The sequence below is a fragment of the Mastigoproctus giganteus genome, chromosome 5, assembly GCF_048544385.1.
Source record: "Mastigoproctus giganteus isolate SK-2022 chromosome 5, ASM4854438v1, whole genome shotgun sequence".
Lineage (NCBI taxonomy): Eukaryota > Metazoa > Arthropoda > Arachnida > Uropygi > Thelyphonidae > Mastigoproctus > Mastigoproctus giganteus.
In genome coordinates this window covers 176,655,558-176,679,322 of record NC_143579.1, presented here as the reverse complement: position 1 = coordinate 176,679,322, position 23,765 = coordinate 176,655,558, and the positions used below count along the sequence as shown (strand labels likewise).

At 39.8% G+C, this 23,765-nt stretch overlaps 1 protein-coding gene across 1 annotated transcript in view; it reads left to right on the top strand.

The window, feature by feature from the left end:
- hob (bridge-like lipid transfer protein family member hobbit) overlaps positions 1-23,765 on the top strand; it is a 916,854-nt gene that overhangs the window by 638,631 nt on the left and 254,458 nt on the right. The window contains exon 35 of the mRNA XM_090374277.1: positions 3,282-3,337. Within this exon, the coding sequence (XP_090230403.1) occupies positions 3,282-3,337 (56 nt within the window). The remainder of the gene's footprint in view (positions 1-3,281; positions 3,338-23,765) is intronic.

The following is a 23,765-nucleotide window of genomic DNA, read 5'->3' as shown; positions in this document are numbered from 1 at the left end:
ATATTGTTCAAGGTATGGGTCTAAATGGTTGTCAGATGAACTGACGAGACATATGGCAGAGAAGAAAAATGCATGGGATACATAAATTTGTGGGTGACATGGAAGCCTATGATAGATATAAGCTGGTCTGTAACCAAGTCACAATTGAGATTAGGCAGTCAAAGGCAGATTATGAGAAATCTTTGGCAAAAGATGCAAAGAAAAATGACAAAAAGTTCTTTACCTGTGTAAACTCTAGAAGGAAAGGGATGAATCAGATTGGCCCACTGGATATTGATGGTTCAACTGTTGATGATCATGCTCAGGTGGCTAACAAACTAAATGAGTATTTTGCATCTACATTCACACGTGAGGAGTTATTCAGGGAGGGTAATGCCAGAGGTGAGTTAAACTTTGGCAGTGAGCTAGATGATTTTGTAATAACTGAGAGGAAAGTGGATGGGAAATTGTTGAAGATAAACATAAAAAAGGCACCCAGGGTGGATGGGATCTATCCAGTTATATTAAAGGAGGCAGCAAAGGAAGTAAGCAAACCGTTAGCAATAATTATGAGAGCTTCTCTGGACTCAGTTGAGGTGCCCATGGACTCGAGAAGTGCAAATGTGACCCCAATTCACAAAGGAGGATCAAAGGCTGACACAAGTAATTATAGACCTGTTAGTTTAACTTCTGTTCCAGGAAAATTAATGGAGGTACTGGTTAAAGAAGCACTGCAGGATCATCTAGACATGACTTCAGTTACAGCTTGGACACAGCATGGTTTTGTTAAGGGAAAGTCTTGCCTGACCAGTTTGATTGGATACTATGATGTGATCACAGAGGAACTGGATGCAGGGAATAACTTTAATATCATATATTTGGATCTTAGAAAGGCTTTTGATACTGTTGCACATGGAAGACTGCTGAACAAATTGGAGCAGTGTGACATTAGAGGCAAATTGCTGCTATGGATAAAGGGATGGTTGTGTGGGAGAAGACAGAGAGTGGTAATCAATGGACACTGCTCATCGTGGACTAATGTTATTAGTGGAGTCCCTCAGGGTTCAATGTTGGGTCCATTGTTGTTTTCTGTATTTATAAATGATATTGATGATGGTATATCAAGCTTAATGTCCAAGTTTTCAGACGATACGAAGGTTGGCAGGGCTGTTAAGGATGACTAATGACAGTACGCTGCTGCAACAGGATCTAGAAAAGTTGAGCAGATGGGCTGAGAGTGGCAAATGAAGTTTAACATTGACAAATTCAAAGTACGACATGTGGGAAGCTGAACCCCAGAGTAATGTATCAACTCTGTGGTACTACACTGACAGTGGTAGAGAACAAGCCGACCGGGCTAGCCAGGTGGGTAAAGTGCCTGCCTGGCAACCCAAATGTCGCGGGTTCGAATCCCACCTCGGGCTTGGATCAAAATATTGCAAAAACCTTGGGAGGTGCATTATGGCCACAGAAGCCAATTCGCCAACAACTTCCAAAAAAAAAGTAGAGAACGAAAAGGACCTGGACGTAATTGTGCAGGCAGATATGAAGTTTTCTGAGCAGTGCAGACTGTCTGCAAGAGTAGCTCATGGTGTCGTGTCAATGATATACAGGAATTTTTTTAGCCAGGATAAGGAGGTGATTATCCCCTTGTATAAGGCAATGGTCAGGCCACACCTTGAATACTGTATACAGGTCTGGAGGCCTCATTTTTAGAAGGATGTAGAGCTTTTGGAACGAGTACAGAGAAAGGCAACAAGATTAGTGAATGGAACAAAGAGTTGCTCTTACGAAGAAAGGCTTAAGTTTTGCAAATTAGTGTCTGGAGACTAGGCACCTGCGAGGTAATCTGAGTGAGGTGTATAAAGCCTTGAATGGTTTGAGCATGCTCAGTGCTGATGGGATTCTTCCTCTTCCTCAGAATAATCACCTGAGAGGGCATAAATTCAAATTGCTGAAAGACAGATGTAGGATAAATGTGCAGAAGTTTACCTTTAGCCGGCGGGTAGTTGGTTGGTGGAACAGGCTTCCATCCTTTGTTGTGGAAGTTGATAGCCTAAATAGATTTCAGGCTGAGCTGGACAGGTATTTGGAATGAACGGAGAGGTGAAATGGGTACTTTTTTTTTTTTTGTTTGTTTGTTTTTTTTTTTTTGGCTGATTCCCTATGCTTGCTTTCTTGCATCAGATATGCCTCTACTAATGCTAATTTGTGCTTACACAAAATTCTGTGAATTTAGATACAGAGGTTGATGTTACTAAATCAAAGGATGCATAAAAAGACGTACACGGTATTATTACATCAGTTTTATTTTACTTTTTTTTTTTTTTATTCTAATTTGATTTTTGGCCATAATTTCACTCTAATTTTGGTCAACGAAGTTAAAATAAGAATAAATTAATCTTTAAAACATTTCTGTACAAATACTGTATATCTGTTTTTCTTTAATTCTTTCTGGAGAAACTCCCCCCTGATAATGTTAGGGAGAAAAAAATAGCACATATGGTTATGTGTTATGTGAAACATTCTTGGCTTGGAAGAGGTTAGCAAAATCTAAGCCAGTAGCATAATTACCCATTTGATTGCAGACATTCGAATGGCTGCAATCAATTGACAGCATCTTTGAAATGGTAGCTGCAGGAAGTATGATTGCAACAATACAAGTATTTGATTTCAAATACTTGTATTGTTGTGATGTTCAATTACAAATACTCGTATTATTGTAACAATACAAGTGGCGATAATTTGGCTCTGGTGCAAACTGCAAATGACGTCACTTCCATGTGCAAAATTCTTTGTTCCGTTCAGATTTACTCGGTTGAGGCTCCCCCAAGGGTGTTTCACATAAAAAAAAAAAAAAAAAAAAAAAAAAAAAAGCTCTTTTTGCATTTATTATAACTTTTACTTTCTTATAGGTGACTCTTTCATTTCTGAAGTCCAAAGTAAACTGTATTTCACATATTTTCCATGTCCATATGTTCCTCTGTTTTCATGATTAAATCTGCCCAGCTCTGTAAATTTTTGTATTCCTGATCTCTTTTGTTTTTTTTTTTTTTTTAATCAAATATGGGAATGAATTTTTTTTTTAGTTAGAGAATAAGTAAGATCTGAAATCAAAATATATCTAACCTTGTTTTTTAATTCATACTTTTGATCTTATCAGTCTTTATGTGGATTTTTTATTGTAATATAAAAAATCCACATAATTCAAATTTAGATTCGAATTTAGATTAATAATTTTGTGAAACCAAAATCTTATCTCCTGAATCGATTAATTATAAAATATATTAATTATATTTCAGACTAACAAGTCTCTTTATGCTCCTGTTGAAAGAAGCTACTTTCTAAGTGTTAAGAGGTAACTGATTTCTGTTTTTCTTTTAAAATCACCAGTGTAATGAACATTAGTTTATTAACTTAACATTAAAATTAAAATTTACATTAGTGAACTTTCGGTATACAAGTCATCCCTTCATCAACTATACCAGTTGTATAATTCCCATTAATTTTAAGCATTTACTTTTACCAGTTGTATAATTCTCATTAATTGTAGACATTTATTTTACATTAAACTGTACTGCAAGATAGATCAAAATGTTATGTCTGCAGCATTTCTTCTAAGAAACAACAGAATGGATGATATGATTAGAGCCTTGTTGATTAACTTGAGAATGAAGGGACTTAGCCTGGCTTATGGGCATAAATTTTTCCTAGCATGACTTGCTCAGTTGGGGCAAAGAACTCCTTTAGTAAAGATGGAATTCATTTGAACAGAAATTGTGCAAGGGTCTTTGCTAATGCCATTGAGAAGGGGACTCTAAGGCATCAGAGAAACTGCTAATTGGTAGGATATCATCATGTAAGCAACAGAGTTAAAGTGTGCCTCCTGAGCACTATGCACATATGCACTTTTTTCATTATTAATCTTCATACAATAAAAATTTAAAAATTTGGGAAACAATCCAACACAATAACAACAAAATTTTGAAAAAATTTTCCATCTTATCCAAAAGTACTCTTTTGATTTATGATTTACAAGCTTTTGGTCATTAGCCGTTCTTCACAGGGTAATAATTTAATAATCCCTTTCTGAATTCTCTCCCTATCTGAATTCTCTCACTTATCATCAGTTCCCTATCCGACACCACTCCGCCGTCTGGGCAAGATTGAATGCCAAGAAGTTCTGTGGAAATGCCTCGCCTTAGAGAATACAGTAAGCCAGCTCGAACCACCAAGAGGTCCGCCGGCATCTTCCCCTATATAACTTGCACCGCATCCGTAGATACAATGACCCTAGTTATATCCAGAAGAGCAAATCGTTGAGCAGGCAGCTACTGTCTCCTCACTGCAGAATTTACCGCTCGACTGAACCAAGCCCCGGCAGCAAAAGTCAGTATTGGTACAAAAACACACTCATAGAGTATGTTTAAAGCACAACCTTTTATGCCCCATTTAACTCTTATAACTCTACGGAGCTTGGAATACAGGAGCTTGGTTTTCTGCTTCAGAAATTTAGCATGCTCAGTAAAAAACAATCACTCCTCCAGATACAAACCCAGGTATCTGATGCACCTCACATACTTAAGAGAGACATCTCCACACTTCACAAGTGGTGGCCTTGTTACACTCAGTTTACCAGCTTGGTAAACTGAGTGTAACAAGGCATGCTGACTGTTTTATTTGTTGAAATGCTCAACTTGTGTATTCCACTCCAGTCGAGCAATTCCTGGAGAATGGCACTAGCCTTCTCAAGTTCTTTTCTTGAGTCTCCTTCAGTAGCAAAGGCCAAATCATCTGCAGATGCAATTGCGTGAGAGGTCCCCAAGTCTCTCTGCAAAAATTCATCTAACATCATGTTCCAGATGTAAGGGCCAAGTATGGATCGCTGTGGGCATCCCCTTCAATGTTATAAACTTCTTGTCAAGCTTACAATAACACTACAATCCGAGAAATAACTCTGAAAGATCTTAAACCCTGCAGAGGATACTACCCCACCACAAGGCATCGAATACACCTCTAAAGTCCACGAAGCACATATAAGCCAAGTACATATCGAGCCCTTGCATCATTAACTAAATTCATCATCATTCTGACAGCATCCTCTCTTCAGGAACCCTTTTTAAAACCAAACTGGTTTCCAGAACTCAAATGTTGAGCTTCATATCTATTTTGTAGTATAAACAAGAGCAACCTCTCGTAGACTTTACCCAATATTGACAATAGAGCAATGGGCCGATATGATGTCGGCTCGTTCATGGGCTTCTCCGGACTCTTCAGAATCACTCTCAAGACTGCAGTACTCCAAGTCTTTTGAAATGTTCCTTCCGCCAGACAAGTATTATACAAGTCCAGCAGAATATCTTGATGCTTGGAGAAGAACTTTACGTGAATATCCAGGAAATCCTCCCCAGCACCTTACCATCCTTTACCTGGTTTATATCCAAAATTAACTCATCATTAGTGAAAGGACACTCATTCTGCTCATTTTTATACATATTATTCTCCAACAATATATTTTCTTGGTCATTATTATTTGAACCCTCCTTAGGAAAAAGACTTCTCAAGACTCTGTTAACCATCTGACCACAAGTAATGGTCTCACCATGAGGCTCGTCCCAACACTGTGCACTACATCAGCCAAATACTCCGTTTCAGTTATGATTTTATAAACTGGATTCCATGGATCAAAGTTTCGTTGCCTTTCCAGAAAGCTTTACCACACCAATCTCATACAACTTTATCTTGGTAGAGTACTCACGCTTTAAAGTCATATAAAATTCCTTCAGTTCATTTAGTCCATAATCTCCATTTATTCTTATTCTTTGATAATCTTTATGTGCAACTCTCGCCCTTCTCTTTAATACATTTAACTCAGATTTCCACCATGGCACTTTCTTTAAACGCTTTCTTTTCCTTTTCATAGAAATTCTTGATGCACTTTGAAGAATCCTTTTTACCAACTCAGTCTTTGATTCTGCACTCATAGTCCTTCAACCCACAACTTGATTTAACTGATTTTGAACAACACTAGCAAATTTATCCCAGTTGGCAGTCCTTGTGGAAAACCTATTGGTCTCAAGCCAAGTCCGCGACTCCCCAGTCATAACATACTTATAAGAGATGCATCTGTGGTCACTGGTCGTCACACGCCCATGAACCTTCCAGTTTTGTACATGCACTATCGAGGCACTAGAGCAAATAGTAATATCAATATATGACTCCCCAGACGTGGAGGAAAAGGTGGGCAGCTGCGAAGAATCATTAACCACGTCCCAGCCCACAGATACCAGGAAGTCCTCACGATCCATACCTCTATCATCGGACATTCCCGCACCCCAGCATTTGAGTCTGTGGAACCAGCATTTGAGTCTGCTGCGACAATCACAGGCTTTGTTCTCAACCTTCTCTAAATATCTCAAATATGTCTCAAGTATATCATTATGTTGTTGTTGTTTGGTTTTTAGGAGCATTAGCAACTAAGGCCATATTGCTCCAGGATATGCGGTGGTCATTCCTTAACCTTTCCGCATCCTCCGTATTTGGTGGTGACGGGCTCGAACCCCGGTCTAATCAAGAAGCGTGTGCTACGCACTGCTGCTCCTTCCCACCTGGCTACGGAGGCGCCTGTATATCATTATATTTACAGTAAAGGGAAACTAGGTAAGAGATCCAAGAGGGCCAACTATTTCAGCACATTCTCCATACTCATTGCAAAGTGACGTAATCATTATTACTCCCAAATCTGGGTTAACAACTACACTTGCAGAGTACAGCTCTTTGCCACATTCAAGAACCCTAAGTGCCCCGATATCCCCTCACTTTTCCAAGGTAAGAGTAAGGTTCCTGTAAAAGCACTATGTCATAAGCCCTCTCCTCAACCTCTTTCACCATCTGAGAATCCATAACTTTTGATCTTTGCGCATTTATTTGGACAATTTTTAAAACAGAACTGAGATTTCTATTCATAGTCAGTTCCTTTGCAATTGAGCTTTATAGCCCTCTTGTACTCTGTACAGGTTTGATCCACACCCGTATGCTCAGTTGGAACTCTTTTTCGCCAGCAATTTATGCATCGCAGTGCTTCTATAAAAATTGGTCAGTTTTTATAAGAGTGCCCTTTAACTGAAAAATGACCACAGAATGCCTTGCTTTTACAATATTTTGTTGTATGGCCTTTGGCCATACATCTATAGCACTGAGTAACTGTAATAATATCACGAACTCAACAAGACGAACAATTTACAAAGACCCTTCCACACTTAATAACTGTTTATAAATAATCCCTGAAACCTGTAAAATCCAGTTATTCACATTCTTATTTTTCACTTTATTCACTGAGACACTATCCTGGAAAACCTTGGTCCACCCCATAGTCCTTCAGGTTTCGTAACCACAGCTGGTCCAATAACAGATTCTTGTCAACATCCTGCTCTACATCAAAAATTAATATTTTAGGACTCTGCTTTTTAACCTTTTCAATTTTCATTCCAAGTGCCTTGAAACATTTAGTAATCTCCTCAATATCTTTCTCGATTTCCACTTCGTTTCCTCCCTACTCTTGTAACTTTCATTTTTAGTTGTAATTATTGCAACTTTAGGCTTCATTGGTTCCTTCAAAGAAACCACTGTTGTATAATCTTTAGGCGATTCTTGGCTTTCCTAATCCTTGGTCCTTAAAACTTGATTATCAATTTGGAGCTCCAGGATTGCCATCTTGAGCTTGTCCCAGATCTCCAATATTTGTGCTGAGGTTGTTCCTGGTATATTATTTCCATTTAGGAAAAGAATTTGCCTCAACCTACTCCTAGCTTTTTGAACTAGCTTGGTCTTTTCAAGACCAAGCAAGTTCAAAATATTCAGTTCATCCTCAGAGCTATCAAGCCTTTCCTTTGAAACTTTAATTCTTCCTTCCTAGAGTCATTCATTTCAGTCGGAGACAACTTTGGTATCTGCATCAGTTCCAACTGCTTGGATTTAGAAGTTCCTTCTTTCACCTGACTTGATTTCGTCTTATCCTTGTGAGCTGTTTCCGATTTCTTGGCATTCTTTTTCATTCTAGAAGCAGAGTCCTTTGCATTAGATTTTCTTTTTGCTCCACCAGTCAGGGTCATCTGCATCTCAGTTTCTTCTAATACCAATTGTTCAGCCACAGTCAGTATTCCCTGGCTGATTTCTTGAATCTCATCTTCCAAGATTTCACTTACTGAGTCCTGAAACTCTTTTCGGGACATTATCTCCTTATTTTCTTTCTCTTCAAGAGTTAGGTTGGGGAGAGAGCCAGTGATCGATCTTTTAATGGACATATTAGTTTGTATAAATAAAAGAATTTCTATATACAATTTTAAAAGAGAAGGTCAAAAACCGGCCAACTCACCACTATATACAATTTTTACAAAATTATTAACAGTGGAGTCAGACAGCCAACTCACAAAAAGGCCTGTACCCAAGACGAAATTTACAAACACAATAACACACAAAGTTCCGAAAATCTATTCAAGGAACACAATTTAAAAACTCTTCCCTCGTCCAAGTTTAACAGACGAGGGTCCCAGGAGCTCAAACAATAACTCGAGGGCATGGAAATGCTAAGATTAACTTTTGAAACTTCCTCTGCACCTCACCACCTTGAAACCTGTTGAGCCGGCTAGGGGGGAACTCCCAACCGCCCACCCCAGATGTCGAGGATGTAGGCCAGCTAATCGGAAATTGCAAACTTGTGCAGATGAAAATTTGTAATAATAGCAAACAACAAACAAAAAATTTAGATTTATTCAAAATCCAATCAAAGCTATGTCAAATTGTTCACTAAAATCACAATAGATCCCCAAGATTAGTCCCTGGGGCAATTGGTAGGATAGGGGGAAATCATGGGATAGATACAGGTTAGTGGCTGGCTTCAACAAAGTTACACTGGAATGCACCTCAGAATACTTATGGCCAGCCATGAATTACCACATGAGTAATGAAATAGGCATTCAGATTATTAGCAAACAAATGGCTGTGGGGAATTATTCTAAGGCAGTGTTTCCCTACCTGTAGTCTGCAGGACTTGACAGTAAAACAGCTTTTATTGTTGGAAAATATAGGAACACCTAACATACAGGTATTAAGTACATATCTTTGAGTTTCAGTTTATTTAATGCTACTTTTTCTCATTATCTTGATTTGTACGTTTTATAAATTTCATGCATTATGTGACAAGTGACCATGAGCACTGTTATCCTATTCAACGTATGTACTTTTTTTTGTATATATGTTTATTCACTTATTACTTGTTCACTTTTATCCACATTATTTTATTCACTTACCTTTGAGCTGTTTTTACTTAATTCCTGATTCATACGCTCAGAACTCAGTTCAAGGTCCTTACTATAGGAATGTGATTTGCAACCATGGACTAATTGAGCATCACCGTTTTTCTACAATTACTTCTTTTTACTTTTCTTGTAGCTTCCTCTTATTTCTCATGAGACTAGTTTTCTGAATACATAGTGAGATGCTATTTTCCCCCTGTATTAACTTTTTTTACTTTTGCAAAGTTTTTAGCAACTTTCCATGCAACTTTTATCGCCATATATAATTCTTTTCTGTGCTGAGTTCTGTGTATCACGAATTTAATTCTTTTTTTTTCTGCCACTAGATGTCACTAGCTAGAGCTTTTTTTTATATATATATAGTTTTCAGTTCATGTTTTGGTTTCGAATTCACACTTTATTGTGGCAGTAAGTTTGCTTTCCTCCTGTTATATTTGTGTTATCTGTAAGGTCAATTATAGACTACTTGCCTGCTGTTTTGTTTTTATCTCCCCTTTTTACAATCAGCTTTAATTCGCTTAATGCCTTAACTTCTTTTATACCTTAATTTATCAAATTACATAGCACATATAATTTTAACCTCATCCTCTTTTGGCACGTATTTAATGTTTAAAAGAGAGAAAGACTCAATATTGTCATTATTTTCTTGCAATTTTGATGAGTGACCAATGATCAGTAACAGCAAGGTAGTAGTAGTAGTAAAAGAGGCATGTGATACAAGAAAGCAAGTGTATGAGCTTATGTAGAATCAGCCAAAAAAATAAAAATAAAAATTTCACACAACCATTCCCTCTAAGTTTGTCCAGTTCCTCCTTGAATTCATTTAAGCTACCAACTTCCACAACAACAGATAGAAGTTTGTTCCTGCAATTAACCACCCACTGGCTAAAGGCAAATTTCTGCACAGCTATTCTACAACTGTCTTTCCTCAATTTGAATTTATCCCCCTCAGGTTCGTAATCTGAGCAAGCGGAAGAATCCCGTCAAAATTCAGCATGCTCAACCATATACACCTCAATCAGATCACCTCACAGGTGCCTAGTCTCCAGCTGCTGCAATTTGCAGGACTTAAGCTTTTCTTGGTAAGAGGACCCTCCTCATTCCCCTCACCAATCTTGTTGGTGAGGGGAATGAGGAGGTCTGGAGGCCTCACCAATAAGGCCTCCAGACCTGTATGCAGTACTCAAGGTGTAGCCTGACCATTGCCTTATATAAACGGATAATCACCTCCTTTTCCCTGCTAGCAAAATTCCTATATATCATTGACAATACCCCATGACCTGCTCTGGCAGCTTGTCTGCATTACTCAGAAAACTTCATATCTGACTGCACAATCACTCCCAGGTCTTTTTCATTTTCTCCACCCTAAGTATAGTACCACACAGTTGGTACATTCCTCTGGGGTTACTTCTACCCACATGGCCCCGGGTGCCAAGCGTATTTCGAGGCCAAGCTATATTCTTGCGATTTATAAAGTGCTCTTGATAAGTGATTGAAATTATATTTTACGTTCACATTTCTATAAACAGTTTTACTTTAAAAACAGTTCTATACTTGAAAAGTAACAAGTAGAACACAGGAAGGAAATACACCTTTCTTTACATTTTCCTCAATTTATATTTTTACTTATTAACTAACACTTCAACCGCTTGTCCTCCGAGCGGCACTGCTCCTGCCTCCCCGTGGCGGGGCCGGTAACCTGGGGGAAAAGTTATCCTCCAGGGCGAAAAGGAGTAATGATGGATATAAATGACTATCCACCACTAGAGCCTTCAAATTCAAGGCCAGACATACCAAATGATGATGACCTAACCCAACCAAAAAGGCTCCGAAGAGAAGTGCAGAGCAATGAGATGCCAAACTTCCTTGTAATACATTCGCTCTCCAACCAGCCTGTCGGCAAATTGTCACCATTTGTCATCCAAAGATTTTTGGAATCCATTGCTGGTACGCCGAAAATGGTTAAACGTCTGCAGTCCGGAGACCTCCTAATCGAAACAGCTTCCTCAAAACATTCAGAATGGCTGCTTAAAACAACAACCTTTGCTGGGCTACCCGTATCTGTAACTCCCCACAATACGTTAAACTCATCAAAAGGTGTCATCACAGAGTGGGACCTGATTACAGTATCTGAAGAGGAACTAGTACAGGAACTGGGCAATCAAAAAGTAATTAGTGCAAAACGTATAAAAACCAAAAAAGATGGAAATCTTGTTCCAACCCGATCCATAATTTTAACATTCAGCACCCCAGATTTGCCATCCTCAGTAAAAGCTGGCTATTTAAACTGCCGAATACGGCCTTACATACCTAATCCTCTACGTTGCTTTAAATGCCAAAAATATGGACATTCGCAACAAGCATGTAGAGGTGATGCCATTTGTCCAATTTGTGGTTCCAAGGAGCATACACAAACAGACTGTTCAGCCTCAAGTCCCATTTGTCCCAACTGCAAAGAAAGTCATCCAGCCTTTTCCAAATCTTGTGAAATGTGGAAAACGGGGAAGAAAATCCAAAAATATAAAATAGAGCACAAAGTTACGTACCCCGAGGCACGCAGACAGGTTATGTCGACCATGCCCAGTCGTTCATATGCAGCTCACACTCGAAGCTTTAATTCAACAGCAGCTCAAACAGATGTATCCATACCTCCCTGCACATCTCTAGCTAACTGGGTTAAAAACACATTATCAAACCTTGTCAAAGACATACATCAAATTAAAACCACTGAATCGACCAACTCCAATCAGTATCCCAGTTGAGACTCGGACAGTCCCGCATGACAAAGAAAAACTGAAAACTACTAAACACAACAATAAACCTGAATCATCCACTGGTAGTATGGAAGTAGATGTAAACCCAGATCATGAAGAACCAATACTAGAACTTCACGCAAACGATACTATGGATACCGGTCGCCCTACCTTCCCGAAAAGAGACCGAAAAAAATCCTCCTCAAACAAAAAACAGTCAGATGAATCGTCCTCATCTAAACCAAAATGAACCACAGCATCTTACAATGGAATTGCAGAGGCTTTCGTTCAAACACAGACGATATTCAATACCTAATTAATCAGTATTCTCCGGTTGCCTTTTGTTTACAGGAAACTTACCTAACCACACAAATTTCTCCTTTGATAAAGAACTATTGCATTTATCAAAGAGATCGAAATACCACTAGCGCTGCCCATGGTGGTGTGGCAATCCTAGTAAATTCAAAGATCCCAACTAAACATATCCCACTCCAAACTAATATAGAAGCTGTTGCTGTTCGTATAATTCTCCATAGTGCAATAACACTAGTCTCAATATACCTACCGCCAAACTGTACTAACTCTTTAAAAGATCTTGAAGATCTCTTTATACAGATACCTTCACCTCTCTGTATATTAGGGGACTTTAACGGGCACCACCCATTATGGGGCTCTCCTAAATTGGATAGACGAGGCCGACTAATTGAAAGTTTTTTGGATGCACCAAATCTCACTATACTCAATACAGGTGCACCGACACACGTACAGCTTCCAACAGGACACACCTCAGCAATAGATCTCTCAATTTGTTCACCAGTACTAGTCCCAGCCATAGAGTGGTATGTAATAAACGATCCCATGGGCAGTGACCACTTCCCAATAGTATGCAACTTTCTAAAAGCAAAGACTCCTTCAATTCAACCCTGCAGAAAGTGGAAATTTGTCCGAGCAGACTGGGCAAAATTTCAATCATCAATTGACCTTGATGAGGAAAAAATCCGCCTCCAGCACATTGATGATGTGACAGATTACATCACGTCGCATCTTCTAAATGTGGCTAAAGACACAATACCAATATCAAATCCGCCGGGCCGAAAGCATTATAATTACTGGTGGAATGACAAATGCACCACAGCAAAGAGAGCAAAAAATAAAGCCTGGAATTTGTTTCGGAAATGTCCGAGCACAGTCAATCTCATTAATTATAAGAAATTAAGGGCAAAAGCACGCTTCATACAAAAACAAGCAAAGAAAGAATCCTGGACCGGTTTTGCATCCACTTTTCACAGAAATACCGATCCCAAAATAATATGGAAAAAAAATTAGACAGCTGTCTGGTAAGTTTCCTACCATACCTTCTCCAATCCTCTCCTGGAATGGAAAAGATCTCTCTAATCCTGTAGATATAGCTAATGCTTTAGCCAATACTTTTGCAGAAATCTCAGCAATGTCAGCCTATACTACCTCATTCCAAAGAATTAAAAACACTAAAGAAAAGCATGCTATTCATTTTCAAACTACCCGTCTTCTCCCATATAACAAACCTCTGCAATATTCTGAACTTTTACATGTCATTAGAACAGCTCGCAATGGTGCTGCTGGGCCAGATGGAATTTATTATGTCATGCTACAACATCTTGATGACAAAGCTCTGCGCTGCCTCCTGGTCTTTTACAATCGCATATTTTTAGAAAATGTTTTTCCAGCATCTTGGCATCACTCTACAATTTTGGCATTCCTGAAGCCTGGAAAAGATCCATCCAACCCAAATAGCTATAGACCCATATCTCTCTCAAGCTGCCTCAGTAAAATCCTTGAGAAAATTATCCACAGAAGACTCGTCTGGATCATTGAGTCGGAACATCTAATGAGCCATTGTCAATATGGCTTTCGCCAAAACAGATCATGCTTAGATCTTATGGTCAAGGCGGAATTTGCCATCCGTAATGCTTTTGTCAAACATGAACATCTAGTAATGGTTTCAATAGACATAGAGAAGGCTTTTGATACCACCTGGCGGTATGGTATACTTAGTGATCTTTACCTTCTCGGACTACGAAGCAATCTTCCTATATTCATTCAGAACTTTCTACATACAAGAACATTTCAAGTTCGATATCAACATGCCCTTTCCCCAACTTTCATCCAGGAAGAAGGTGTTCCACAGGGATCAGTACTGAGTGCCACACTTTTTGCTCTGAGAATAGATACTATTACTAAGCAGCTTCCAAATACAATTGAGACTTACCTTTATGCAGATGACCTTTCCATCTCTTGTCATTCTCAAAACATGAGGTCTATTGAAAGACAGCTTCAGATATCACTTAATAAAATTCATCAATGGGCAAGCCTCAACGGCTATCGGCTCTCACAACAGAAAACAGTTGCCATCCATTTCTGTAGACAACGCAAACTTCATCCAGATCCTGAACTTCAAATTTCTAACGTCTTTGTCCCGGTCACCAGCAACATCCGATTTCTAGGATTAACCATTGACAATAAGTTAAATTTCCTAGATCATATTAAAAATGTACGGACTTCATGTCTAAAAAAGTTAAACATACTCAGAGCTTTATCTGCCCAAACATGGGGTGCAGACCGTACCTCACTTCTTCGGTTATACAGGGCATTAATCAGATCTCGTCTCGATTACGGTGCTCCAACCTATGATTCTGCCAGAAAGAGTGCATTACGCTGGCTTGATCCCATTCAGCACAGTGCTTTGAGAATTGCAATTGGTGCATTCAGAACGTCGCCAGTACAGAGTCTCTACATTGATGCTCATGAGCCCCCACTAAATTTACGCAGGAAAACACTGTTACTGAAGTATGCTGTCAAGATACAAAGTTGTGCTTCTCATCCCATTCGGTCGTACCTTTTTAACCCACCGTTAGAAACCCTATACAGTAACAAACCTAGCATAGTAAAACCAGCTGGTCTTCGCCTTCTTGAACTTGTGCAAGTTTGGAATATTTCCATCCATTCCGTAAAGCAGGTAGCAACTTATACTCAACCTCCATGGACTCCTCCTCCTCTTCCAATCTGTGACACTTATCTCTGTCAATGGAGAAAGAATTCCTTGCAAGCAACAAATATCAACCAAATTCACGCAGTTCACATTCAAAGATATACTGATTTCTCTCCAATTTATACAGATGGCTCTAAATCTAATTCAAATGTTGGAGCAGCTGCAGTGTTTCCAAATACAATTGTATCAGCTTCCCTTCCGTCAGAATTTAGTATATTTTCTGCTGAATTATACGCAATAAAACTAGCTTTAGAAAATCTTCATTTTAACTGTTCCTTAAAATCTGTTATTTACACTGATTCCCTCAGCTCAATCATGTCGCTATGTAATTCCTCAGATAAAGTTCACCCTGTTCTGGATGAAATCAGAAGCTTATTACTGCAAATTAAAGAACCCAATCAACAGGTCACTTTTTGCTGGATTCCAGCACATTCCGGTATTTTAGGAAATGAACTGGCCGATAAAGCTGCAAAAAATCCAACTACCTTAGATCTAACCAACATCCCTGTTCCAGCATCAGATTATGCACTAACCATTAATGCTGCTTGCCTATCACAATGGACAGCACTGTGGCACTCTCAGACTAATAATAAACTCTTTCAGTTTAAACAAGACCCGAAAATTTGGCGCTCCAGTGTCCGTACATCGAGACGAGAAGAAGTAGTCCTCTCAAGGGCAAGAATAGGACATACACATCTGACCCACCTTCATTTACTGAGAGGAGATGATCCACCACAATGTACACATTGTTCTAACAATTTGACTGTAAAACATTTCTTATTGTCTGCTCCTATTATAAACAAGCCAGAACTTCATCCTTGATCTCACTGGTTAATCTACATAAACCAATTACTCTTGAAAACCTGATTGGTGATAAGGCAAATATTTCTGAATTTTTTGACTTTCTCAGGCAAACTCGGCTTTTCAATTATTTCTGATTTTCTTTTGATTTAGGGAAACTCATGTCTTATATAATAAGTGAATAGGCACATTATAGCCTTAGCAGCTGATGTGCCATTAAACCTCCAGAGCAACAACAAAACATCTACCCACATGCAATACTTTGCATTTGTCAATGTTAAATTTCAGTTCAACTTCTCAGCCCATCTACCCAAATTTTCTAGATCCTGTTGCAGTAGCACACTGCCATTTCTGTCATTAATAACCCTGCCAAACTTTGTATCATCTTTGTGTATCATTCTCTGTACAAACTTCGACACTAAGCTTGATATACCTTCATCAATATCATTGATAAACATACAAAACAACACCAAACCTTGTGGGACTTCACTAATAACATTAGTCCACAAAGAGCAGTGTCCACTGATTACCACTCTCTGTCTTCTCCCACTCAAACACCCTTTTATCCATTGTAGCAACTTACCCTTAAACCAATACTCTCCATATCTTGTATCGTACCTTATCCCAATTCTATCATATGCCTTCTGTATTTGATTTCAAAGGGCCTGCCTTCTTACTGTAAAATCCAACTGGAAACTATACAAAGGTCTTTTCTCTTGGCATTACTATGAACATGCCGTACAGTCTCCACACCAGTGCTAAAAACTATTTCACGCACTTTACCTGCTGACCTTCATATTATTTATAAAGGTCTCTGCTATTATATTAGGAAAGGGATGCCTATTACTTTCCTAAATATTACTGTTGCTTCAACTGCTGACCCAAAGAAAGAAAGAAAAAGAGAAATGTTGGAATCTTCTCACCAACTATTAGTAGTAGTGGCATGTGATGCAAGAAAGCCAGTGTATGAGCTTATGCAGCATCAGCCAAAAAAAAAAATCACACCATTCCCTCCAAATGCCTGTCCAGTTCCTCCTTAAATTTATTCAACCTATCAACTTCCACAACGACAGATGGAAGTTTGTTCCAGCAATTAACCACCCGCTGGCTAAAGGCAAATTTCCGCACATCTATTCTACATCTGTCCTTTCTTAATTTGAACTTATGTCCCCGTAGGTTGGTAATCTGAACAAGTGGAAGGATCCCATGCTCAACCAGTTCAGCGTGCTCAACCCATTCAAGGCCTTATACACCTCAATCAGATCACCGCACAGGTGCCTAGTCTCCAGCCACTGCAATTTGCAGAACTTAAGCCTCTCTTGGTAACAGGATCCCTTCATTCCCCTCACCAATCTCGTTGCCCTTCTCTGTACACGCTCAAGCAAATCTACATCCTTCCTAAAATGAGGCCTCCAGACCTATACGCAGTACTCAAGGCACAGCCTAACCATTGCCTTATACAGAGGGACAATCACCTCCTTCTCCCTGCTAGCAAAATTCCTATATATCATTGACAAAACCCCATGACCTGCCCTGGCAGCCTGTCTGTATTGCTCAGAAAACTTCATATCTGACTGCACAATTACTCCCAGGTCTTTTTCATTTTCTACCACCTTAAGTGTAGTACCACACAGTTGGTACGTTTCTCTGGGGTTACTTCTACCCATATGCAGCACCTTGCATTTGTCATGTTTAAACCTCAGTTGCCACTTCTTAGCCTATCTGCCCAAATTATCTAGATCCTGTTGCAGCAGTGTACTGTCATTACTGTCATTAACAACCCTGCCAACCTTTGTATCATCTGCAAACTTCGACATTAAGCCTTATATACCTTCATCAATATCATTGATAAATATACAAAACAACAGTGGACCTAACACCGAACCCTGTGGGACTCCACTAATAACATTAGTCCACGAAGAGCAGCACCCATTGATTACCACCCTCTGTCTTCTCCCACTTAACCATCCTTTTATCCATTGTAGCAACATACTGTTAATACCATTCTGCTCCAATTTGTACAATAGTCTTCCATGTGCAACAGTGTCAAAAGCTTTCCTGAAATCCAAATATATGATATATGAAAATTATTTTTTGCATCCAGTTCCTTTGTAAACCACATCATAATATCCTATGAAATTTGTCAGACAAAACTTTCCCTTAACAAACCCATGCTGTGTCTGAATTATTGCTGCAGTCTTGTCTAGATGATCCTGCAATGCATCTTTAACCAGTGACTCCATTATTTTACCCGGAACAGAAGTTAAACTAATTGGTCTGTAATTACTCGTGTCACCCTTCGATCCCCCTTTGTGAATTGGGGATACATTTGCACATCTCCAGTCCGTGGGGGACCTCCCCCGAGTCCAAGGATGCTCTCTCATAATTATGGTTAAGGGTTTGCTTAGTTCCTTTGCCGACTCCTTTAATATAACTGGATAGATTCCATCCACCCCAGGTGCTTTTCTTATTTTAATTTCAACAATTTGTCCTCCACTTTGCTTTCATTTATTACAAAATCATTAAGTATCCTGCTACAATTTGATAACCTTCTGCCATTTTCAAACCTTAATAATTCCTCATGTGTGAATGTAGATGCAAAATACTCATTCAGTTTGTTTGCTATCTACATCCTTCCTAAATGAGGCCTCCAGACCTGTACGCAGTACTCAAGGCACAGCCTAACCATTGCCTTATACAGAGGGACAATCACCTCCTGAGCTGTTTGAGCAGGATCATCAACAATCTGGTGTGGATAGGTACAAGGGAGCAGTCATCCTGGTGATTGCTGCTCCCTACTAGCTTAGTGGCCAGAAACAACAAAGCAACACACATGCTTTGCAGACATATCACCATACTTATACCTGGCCATTTTACAGAGTTCTGTGTTCATCACAGTGTACCATTGCAGAGTTGAACTAATGTTTAGGTGCCGCAGTATATAAGATACCACACACAACAACGGTGCTTACGTGATTAAACTTACCATCTTTCATCTGCTGCAGGCTCCATAATTAATAATGGAATAAATGCTGGAAAACCGCTACAAATTCTGAACTTCTGATGTGATTCTCAGCCTATATCAAATTCCCTTTGTTCTCCTTGAAACATGGCTGTCCATCTACCATCAAGTGGAGCAGTCGATCATGGGTGTAACCTCATCAGCATCCACAGGCAAATTTTTTTTTTTTTTTTCCTTCTAAATCAGTGCATCCAGTTGACATGGGTGGCTACTGCAATGTTGAATCAGTTTGGTGTGGCATAAACACTGGGGAAGCAAACATGAGAGTAGGAGTGTGTTTTAGGCTTAATGATTCTTATGAGTACAAAAAACAACTGTACAGAGAAATAGTGTGGGCCAGTAAATCGGATTGCCTTATAATGGGGAATTTTGACTTCCCAGATATTGACTGGAACGTGTGGGTTAGCATTAGCATTAGTTGAGACATAGGATGCAAGAAAGCAAGATTATACAGCATCAGCCAAAAAAAAAAAAAACTTCCCATTTCACCCATGCGGTCACTCCAAATGTTGGTCTAGTTCAACCTTAAATTTATTTAAGCTATCAACTTCCACAACAACAGATGGAAGTCTGTTCCAGCAATCAATAACCCGCAAACTTACGCACATCTATTTTACAACTTTCTTTCCTCAATTTCAATCTATGCCCCTTAGGTTCTTAATCTGAGAAAGCAGAAATATCCCATCATCATTGAGCCTGCTCGAACCATTCAAGGCCTTATACACCTCGATCAGATTACCTCGCAGGTGTTTAGTCTCCAGATGCTACAACTTGCAAAACTTAAGCCTTTCTTCATAAGCACACCCCTTTGTTCCTCTTGCCAATCTTTTGCTGGTGATATAGGCTTCATTCTCAACTTACTCTTGACCTTCTCTAAATATCTCACTACATCCTTCCTAAAATAAGTTTTAGACCTGTATACAGTACTCAAGGTGTGACCTGACCACTGCCTTATGCAAAAGGATAATCACTTCCTTGTCTCTACTAGCAAAATTCTTATATATCATTGACAAAACTCCATGATCTGCTCTGGCAGCCCATCTGCTAAGAGAACCTCATATCTGACTGCACAGGTCTTTTTCATTCTCCATCTCCCTGAGTGTAGTACCACACAGTTGGTATGTTTTCCTTGGGTTACTGCTACCTATATGGATTACTTTGCATTTGTCAATGTTAAACTTCAGTTGCCACTTCTCAGCCCATCTGCCTAACTTTTCTAGATCCTGTTGCAGTAGCATACTTTACTGTCATTTACAACCCTGCTACCCTTTGTGTCATCTGCAAACTTCAACATTAAGCGTGATATGCCTTCATCAATATCATTGATAAATACACAAAACAACTATGGGCCCAGCACCGAACCCTGGGGGACTCCGCTAGTAATGTAGAGTCCACATAGAGCAGTGTCCATTTATTACCACTCTCTGCCATCTCCCACTTAACCATCCCTTTATCCATTGCAGTAACTTGCCCTTAATGCCATACCGCTCCAATTTGTACAGCAGTCTTCCATGTGCAACAGTATCAGAAGCTTTTCTGAAATCCTTGTCTATGTGATCCTGTATCACCTCTTTAACCAGTGACTCCATTATTTTCCCCAGAACTAACAGCTCTATAATTATTTCTGTCACCCTTTGTGAACTGGGATACATTTGCACATCACCAGTCCATGGGGACCTCCCCTGACTCTAAGGGTGCTCTCGTAATTATGGCTAAGGGTTTACTCACTTTCCATGTTGCCTCCTTCATTATAACTGTATAGATTCCATCAGCCTCAGGTGCCTTTTTTATGTTTAACTTCAACAATTTCTCCTCCACTTTGTTCTCAGTTATTGCAAAATCACTTAGCTCTCTGTTAGAGTTTGATAAACTTCTGGCATTCCCCTCCTTGAATAACGCCTCATATGAATGCTGATTCAGTTTAACAGCTACTTGAGTAGGATCATCAATAATCGAACCATCTATGTTAAGTGGACCAATCATTCATTCCCTCCCTTCTAGAGTTCACATAAGTAAAGAACTCTTTGCTGTTTTTCTTTGCATCATTGCTGATAATCATATCAAGGGTATTACTCCCTCTGGTTTCCCCTCAAACATGTTGCTGTAGAAAACAATCCTCCAATAAATTCACAAAAGTCTTGCTAGCGTGCCAGTGACCAACCCACAAATTACAGTCAATATCTGGAAAGTTAAAATCCCCCATTACAAGACATTCTACTTCTCTGCACAACTGTTCATTGTACTCCTCAGAGTTATTAGGCCTATAACAAACTCCTACACTCATTTTCCCTTTCCCAGTGTTTATGTCACACCAAACAGACTCAACATTGCACTGTCCATCCATGTCAACTGGATGCACTTCCTTAGATTTTGTGTTTCTTAACTAACAGCATAACCCTTCCTACCCAGTCTGTCCTTTCTATACACATTGTACTCCCCAAATTCCAATTCTGCACTGCTTATATCTGTATGACGCCATGTCTCTGATATCCAAACAATATCTGCCTTTGATGTTTTGATCAGCACTTCAAATTCATCAGTTTTAAAATTGATGAATGGTTGGTCACCCATGCACTTAACAAAATTTTGTAGATGTATTGGATGACTGTTTTATACAGCAGCATACAAGAGGTTAATACTCTTGATCTGATTATCAGAAGTGATTTTTTATGCATCAAGAATCTGCAGATAAACAAACAACTAGGTCACAATGATCACAGTTTATTGATGTTGGGTTTACTTAAAGATGTAATTTCCATAAAGGGAAAAATGAAGGGTTTTTGCTTTCATAAAGGCTACTACAATGGTCTCAGACAGTTTTTAAATTCTATACAGTAGAACCAACTGATGACGGTCCCACTGTACTGTATAGATCCTGTTGCAGTAGCACACTGCCATTACTGTCATTAACAACCCTGCCAACCTTTGTTTTATCTGCAAACTTCGACACTAAGCCTGATATACCTTCATAAACATCATTGATAAATATACAAAACAACAGTGGACCCAACACCGAACCCTGGGGGACTCCGCTAATAACATTAGTCCATATAGAGCAGTGTCCATTTATTACCACTCTCTGCCATCTCCCACTTAACCATCCCTTTATCTCCCCTTGACGTGGGCACCTGTACGTGGTGAGGGGACCTCCCAGTGACGCTGCTGGACTTCCAGACTAGCATCATTGGGATCTAACGCCCATACCTTGGTTCCAGGGTTACATCTTTGGAATCCAGCGTATGCAGCCGTGCGCTCGACCCGTGGATTTTCGGAAAGGGGGATCCTGGTGGTTGAGGGGCCCAGCCTTAATACACAACTTTGGCCCATGCTTCGACAAGACGGGAGGTCCCAGACCAGCCAGACTGGGATCAATCGGCGGGTGGTATTTTACTGCTAGAGTCAACTGCGTTCCAGTAAGTCTCCCTCCCTATGGTCCTGGGATGGGATAAAAACTTATTGGTAACGTGGGTATGGTGCTCCTAAGCGAACTCGGCGTCCCATTTATGTACCCAGTACCTGCTAGTTCACGAGTGGGCATCCCCTCGTAGGGCTCCGTGGTGGGTGAGGTACTTAGGCATCAGACACTTTCTCTTTACTCATATGAGTAATTTAAATCCAATTTCTTCTGGGGCCCCAACAAGGCCCCTACCTAATCGATCAGATGAGAGTGAGAGCAATTCTGCAAAAAGAGCCAGAACTGAGGAAAAACACACCATCTATAACACCGCTTTTCCTCATTCTTCATTCTACAGGAGAGCAGTCAATTGGGAAGATGTCACCCTTCTTTATCCAGAAAGGATTAGAAGGGTTGGCAGGATCACCAAAATCTGTAAAATGGCTGCGTTCTGGCGATCTTTTAATCGAAGCTTCAAGTACAAAGCAAGCAGAAAGAATCCTGAATGCGACATCCATAAGGGGAATACCGATCAGTGTAACACCACACAAAACTCTGAACACTTCACAAGGTGTCATTTCAGAGTGGGATCTTCTTCATGTCTCTGAAGAAGAGATCTGCTCTGAACTAAAAGACCAAGGAGTGACGGCTGTCAAGAGAATATCAATGCGGAAGGATGGGAATCTTGTCCCTACCCGAGTTCTCATCATAACATTTAACACTCCACAGCCTCCAAGTTCCATCAAGGCAGGCTACTTAAACTGCCCAGTGAGGCTTTACATCCCAAACCCACTGAGGTGTTTTAAATGCCAAAAATACGGCCACTCACAAATGGCTTGTCGTGGTAACCCTGCCTGTGCTCGATGTGGTTCGAAAGATCACGAGAGCAAGGAATGTTCAGCTTCCAAACCGATCTGTATAAATTGCCAAGGAGAACACCCTGCCTACTCCAGAGTATGCCAGCGGTGGAAGGATGAAAAAGAGATCCAAAAACTAAAAACAGAGCTGAATATCTCCTACCCAGAGGCTAGAAAACGCATGCAACCAATAAATAGCGGGAAGCCTTCATATGCCCAGAAGGTTTCTGCGAAGTGCACTATCGGTACGCAAACTGAGATGACTGTACCACCAAGAGAGTCATTGACTCCGATTGCACGCTATTTATTGAGTTCACAAAAGCCCACCAAAAAAACGCAGTCAGCTGCCACTCCTATATCCGTACCTCCTAGTGCTCCACCACTACCAAAACCAAGTGGTAAAGAGCCAACAGTAATAAGAGAAACAATGGATGTCGAGCACAAGGAGGTAATGGATGAATCAGTCTTGGAACTCTTTGCGGAGTAAGAAATGGACACGGGACAGCGTCCATTCTTCCCAAAAAAAGATAAATCCAAGACTGACAAAAGTAAGCCCTCAGCTCCTCGGAAGCCGCCTGATGGACCCACCAAGCCAAAATAATGGCTAAATTCCTACA